The sequence below is a fragment of the Boleophthalmus pectinirostris genome, unplaced genomic scaffold (genome assembly GCF_026225935.1).
Source record: "Boleophthalmus pectinirostris isolate CB_2022bp ecotype Guang Dong unplaced genomic scaffold, ASM2622593v1 HiC_scaffold_12, whole genome shotgun sequence".
Taxonomy (NCBI): Eukaryota; Metazoa; Chordata; class Actinopteri; order Gobiiformes; family Gobiidae; genus Boleophthalmus; species Boleophthalmus pectinirostris.
The window spans coordinates 25,810,239-25,815,184 of NW_026571018.1; the positions used below are offsets into that span (position 1 = coordinate 25,810,239).

Genomic DNA, 4,946 nt, shown 5'->3' on the forward strand with positions numbered 1-4,946 from the left:
ATAAAAACAAAATGTTCTTACCGGGTTTAGTGATGACAGACAGCTGAATTCCACCAATAATCGTAGAGTTTAAAGAGGGCTGCGGCCAATTGCGTTTTGCGGGAGGCGGAGCATTTGTGAAAGGCTGGATAGTTTGATAAGACAGAAAGCACTGAGCTATGTTTTCATGTTGGAGCCAGCTGGAGTGCAGTTTAGATAACAGGCGTCATATAAAGGGTAGGTGATGCATTTTGCTTTGACTTTGGAATAATGTGTGTTTTAGTCTTTCTATTGTATTCCTTTGTTTACCATTGCAGCTCATTACTGTACGTAGTTGTTGTAAACGGAGAGAGAATAAAATCAACAGAGAAACATAAACATAAAGCTATTGAATTGGTAATGACTAAGAGTAAACACTGGCAATACATAAAATGGTATACGTTTGTTTAATGTATAAAATTTGACATAACCAGGCCTTGAGGGTTGACATGAAAATTGACACTGTCATTGCTCACAACAATTGACATGACGTGTGATCACAATTAGGTAACATACAGGTTTTCACAGTAGCTCTCTTTTCTAGAGTTAGGTTTTTGGGTGTGTTTGTGTGTGTGTTTAATATGTGCAGCACTGGAAACTGCCTTTGTTTGTCAGGTGTGCTATAAAGTGCATACAATTGGGGTCTACTTTTTAAAATATACATTTACCATGTATCATGTGTATGTGTATATGTATTTTGTTTGTGCAGTGACAAGATGAAGGGAGTCTATCTTGTGGAGCCTGCTGTTGGGCTTTACTCCTTCTCTGCTTTTCTCATCTTCCCTTTGATGCAGCAGTTTGTGTATCGCCGGCTCTGGGAGGATATAACCAACACAACTTACCCTGAGTTTGACAATGTTACTAGATGTGTAAAAAACTCCAGCAGCAATGAGACAAACCATCACGAGGCAAGTGAAACAAAACCTGTTATACAGAACACAGAAAAAAATAAAATTAAATAAAAGTGAAAATGTACCCAATTAAGTGGAAAGGCTATTTTTATTTACCAATCCCCAACAACCATAAAACACCTGCTGATGCAAAACATCGAAAGCAGCAGTTCTCCTTTTTTCTTCAACTCCGTGTATTCACTAAAGCATAATTTTTTTGTGTTTCTTACAGGAGGTTCAGAAGCAGGCATCCCTCTTGTCCCTTTACTCCGAATTATTCTCTGCTATTCCCAGCTTTATTGTCACCATCCTACTTGTGGCTTACAGTGACAGAGGAGGACGCAAGATTGCCATTATAATGCCTGTGATTGGAACTCTGCTGTACATAAGCGGCCTGCTGGCAATTTCCTACTTTGAACTAAACATATACTTGACGATTGTCTGCTCAGTTGTAAGCTCATTGTTTGGTGGTTTTGGGACATTTCTAGGAGGTTGCTTTGCCTACGTCGCTGATATAAGCAAAAATGAGCACCAGAAGACCATACGTTTGGCTGGTGTTGATATGATTCTCGGTGTTCTGGCTGGGGTGGCATCCTTGTCGACTGGTTACTTCCTCAAAGCAGCAGGATTCAATTGGCCATTTATAACCTCTCTTGTTGGACTGCTTTTATTGTTGTTGTATGTCATTTTTGTACTTGAAGAAACCGTAAAGAAGGCCCCACCTGATGCCTCTAGATTGGATACACCTCCACAGGTGTCGGCTATCAAACAAATGTTTTATAGCATTTATCATGTGTTTGCTAGTGGGGACTGTAGGTTCAGAACTATACTGATCATGCTTTTAGTTGCTTTCATAATTTTTGCCTTTGCGGATATTGGAGGAGTATCCCTTATTACTCTGTATGAGCTAAATGAACCACTTTGTTGGACGAGCATTATGATTGGATACGGCTCCGCACTCAGCACAACGGTGTTTCTAACCAGTTTCTTTGGAGTCATGGCCTTTTCTTACTGCAAGGTGCCTCAGACCATCATCGTCATGGTGGGCTTTCTGTCCTTCATCTTAGGCATGATCATGGTGTCCTTCACTAAGACAACTGAAATGATGTTTTTAGGTAAAAAAAACCACACAATATTCTAGTGAACAATTACATTTGTGTAACTTTCAGATCATTTAGTAATCAGTACAATGTATTCTTTTCATTTTAATATAATCTTTGTCCACAATAAGCAATAATTTACTGAACAGTACTGTTAAAAACGTGTTTTGGTTTTCTTTGTGTAGTAAGAATACCCATGCTCCTGGCTGCTATGCCTTTTCCCGTCCTGCGCTCCATGATGTCGAAGATCGTCTCAAAGGCTGAGCAGGGTAAGTGCAATTAGTTTTTTGTTTATTTATCAGGGACAATGCACATAAATACACTGATCTATCTTACAAAGTAAAATTGCTCATTTCCACCATCTGGACTTTAGACTCCACAGGAGTATAACACATATAGTCCTCCATAAGACTATGTTTTATGTTTGCAGAGTCAGAGTCCAGTACAATCTGCCTTTTTCAGCTGTTTTTGTGTACTTTCTCATTCTCTTATCAGAAATATTGAAGTGAAAGTTGTCTATCAAAAGTTGTCTATTTTTAGTATACCCTCAGTGTTGCTGATCTGTTTTTGTATTTCTTTCAGGAGCTTTGTTTGCCTGTATATCATGCTCGGAGAGTATAACTAACACTCTGTCAATAGCAGCTTTTAACAGTATTTATGCTGCCACAGTTGGTTGGTATTCTGGATTGATCTTCTTGCTCTCTGCAGGACTCTGCATCATCCCTTCTATATTGATTGGGTAAGTAATAAGCCATATGCAGGATTTCATATGGCATCACAACTTTGTAAAATCCTGTACATGTATAGGTGTATAATCAACCTTCATACTAATGTAGGTGATCAGATCTAGCATTGTACCTTATTAATGCCATACAGTCAAAATAAGAACACTCAAAAGTGGGAAATTATTCTAGAGTCTGAAAACAACATATTTCTTAAAGTGAACATAATACTGATCATTTACATAACATACAGGATACCTGTCCTGCTTAGTCAGACAAAATCCTGCTCAATCACATGTTGTTCCAATTGTTAACATGTTGTTCCAATTCAGTAACTGAAAATGTGTCAGCAACTTTTCTAGTACTCTGAAGTGCTTTAGTACATACTAGACTACCCATGTGGAATCTGTTTTATGAACTTATAATAAAAGAGTGAGGTTATCCAGCAAAAGTAGTACATTAAATATTCAAATTTTTGTTTTTCAGAATTTTGATTGTGATGAGAGTGGATTTCAGCTCAAAGGACAAAGAGGTTCCCATAGATGAACAGGGTCTTTTCCAGGACCAGAATGACAACAGAGAGGCCATAAACTAAGAAAAGGTTCTCTTTCATTTTTCTCGTGCACTATACTGTGGTCAAAGAAATGTTCACCGACCTACCTCCCATATATGAAGCTTTTTTGTATTATTATTATTTTGCTAATTACTTTCTTTAAAAAAAAAAAACAATAACACAAGTTTTTTTTGTTTTTTTTTATCCTTAAGGGAAATATGATAAAAAGTCTGAAAAAGAGGTAAAGGTGGGAGTTGTATAAAACAAGTACTAAGAAATAAGTACTGTTTTTAAAGATGCAAAATCAAATATATGCAATATATTATACAATAAGACTAAAATATTTCATAAGCATATAAAGTAATATGTCTGCAGTTGTTTTGTTTAATTTTACAGTCTATTCGCATTTAGTGCGAGTCTTGAACCTCATTTACAGGCACATTTTTTATCTCGTTTCCCACAGTTTCTGTAGAGGCTGTTGTTGCATAGGCAATCTTAATTTTCATCATACACAATTTAGACTATTTAATCAAAATCCCTTTTCTGAACTGTACAACAATAGTGCAACAAACAAAAAGTATGATTTGTTATACCAACTTATTTTCCAGCTTGTTTTTCTTATATAATATATTATATATATATATATATATATATATATATATATATATATATATATATATATATGTGTGTGTGTATGTATGTATGTGTGTATGTGTGTATGTATGTATGTGTGTGTGTGTGTGTGTGTGTGTGTGTGCGTATTGAAATTAGGATTGCCTGTGCCACCATAGCCTCTGCAGAATTTGTGTGACTAATAGAGTGATTGTTTTTTTGTTTTGATTAATTTTCTACCTTAAAATTTTGTGTTTGCATATTAATATGTGGGAAAACATTTAAGTTACATAGAATTCAAAGTGAAAATGTCGAAAACAATCATGCACTTATTCCCTGTGCAAAGTCTGACTTTTACCAAAGTACCTTTGTTTACTTATTGTTTACTTATTACATTTGGTAGACATTTGGTAAATCAGTGGTAGAAACTGTAAATGTATTAGAAAAAAATTAAATAAAGGGATATTTTCATGCTAGTTTAGGAATCAAACTAAATGTGAATTTAGATTTTAACCACACTGCATCATTTGAGGAGGATACACAAGGGAATATGCCTTTTTAATAAATAATCAATTCTTACTTACCAAGATTTTAGTGCCTTAGTAGAACGTTATATGCGTTGGCCACTAGATGTCACTCACGCTTCAAACATTCGCCTCTGGCAACTGCGTGACCAATCCTCCTGTAGGCAATAGGTAAAAGAGTCAGTGTAATATTTACTACAGCACTTTTGATATTAACTGGAGTTGCCGTTTGTTTGTCCATGAACACTGAATGTTGGTCATATTTCTGTAAAATAAAATAAGATACCACAAGTTTACACAATGACTTTTCTTTGTTGTTCACGTCCAAAGTATTTTCACTGTTTTATTCCCTTCCTTACTTCTGTCTTTGAGTTTGTAGATCATTTCCTCACAGACCATTTGGACACGTGCAACACCTAGTGTCATGTGGATGATAAATCGTCATCCGTGGAACATTCACGCTTAAACCAGATTGCATGGTCCGCAATGGGTTAGATGGAGAAACGGAATGCTAACTGTGTAATAGA

The 4,946-nt window shown here is 36.0% G+C and overlaps 1 protein-coding gene across 1 annotated transcript; it reads left to right on the forward strand.

Moving 5' to 3' along the window:
• The first annotated feature begins 88 nt into the window (after positions 1-88).
• On the forward strand, positions 89-4,720 carry slc46a3 (solute carrier family 46 member 3). Its single transcript, XM_020923060.2, has 6 exons — positions 89-216; positions 728-926; positions 1,141-2,023; positions 2,194-2,277; positions 2,591-2,747; positions 3,217-4,720. Exons 2-6 carry the CDS (start codon positions 735-737, stop codon positions 3,323-3,325), a joined length of 1,425 nt encoding a protein of 474 aa, XP_020778719.1. The 5' UTR covers positions 89-216; positions 728-734; the 3' UTR covers positions 3,326-4,720.
• The last annotated feature ends 226 nt before the right edge of the window (positions 4,721-4,946 follow it).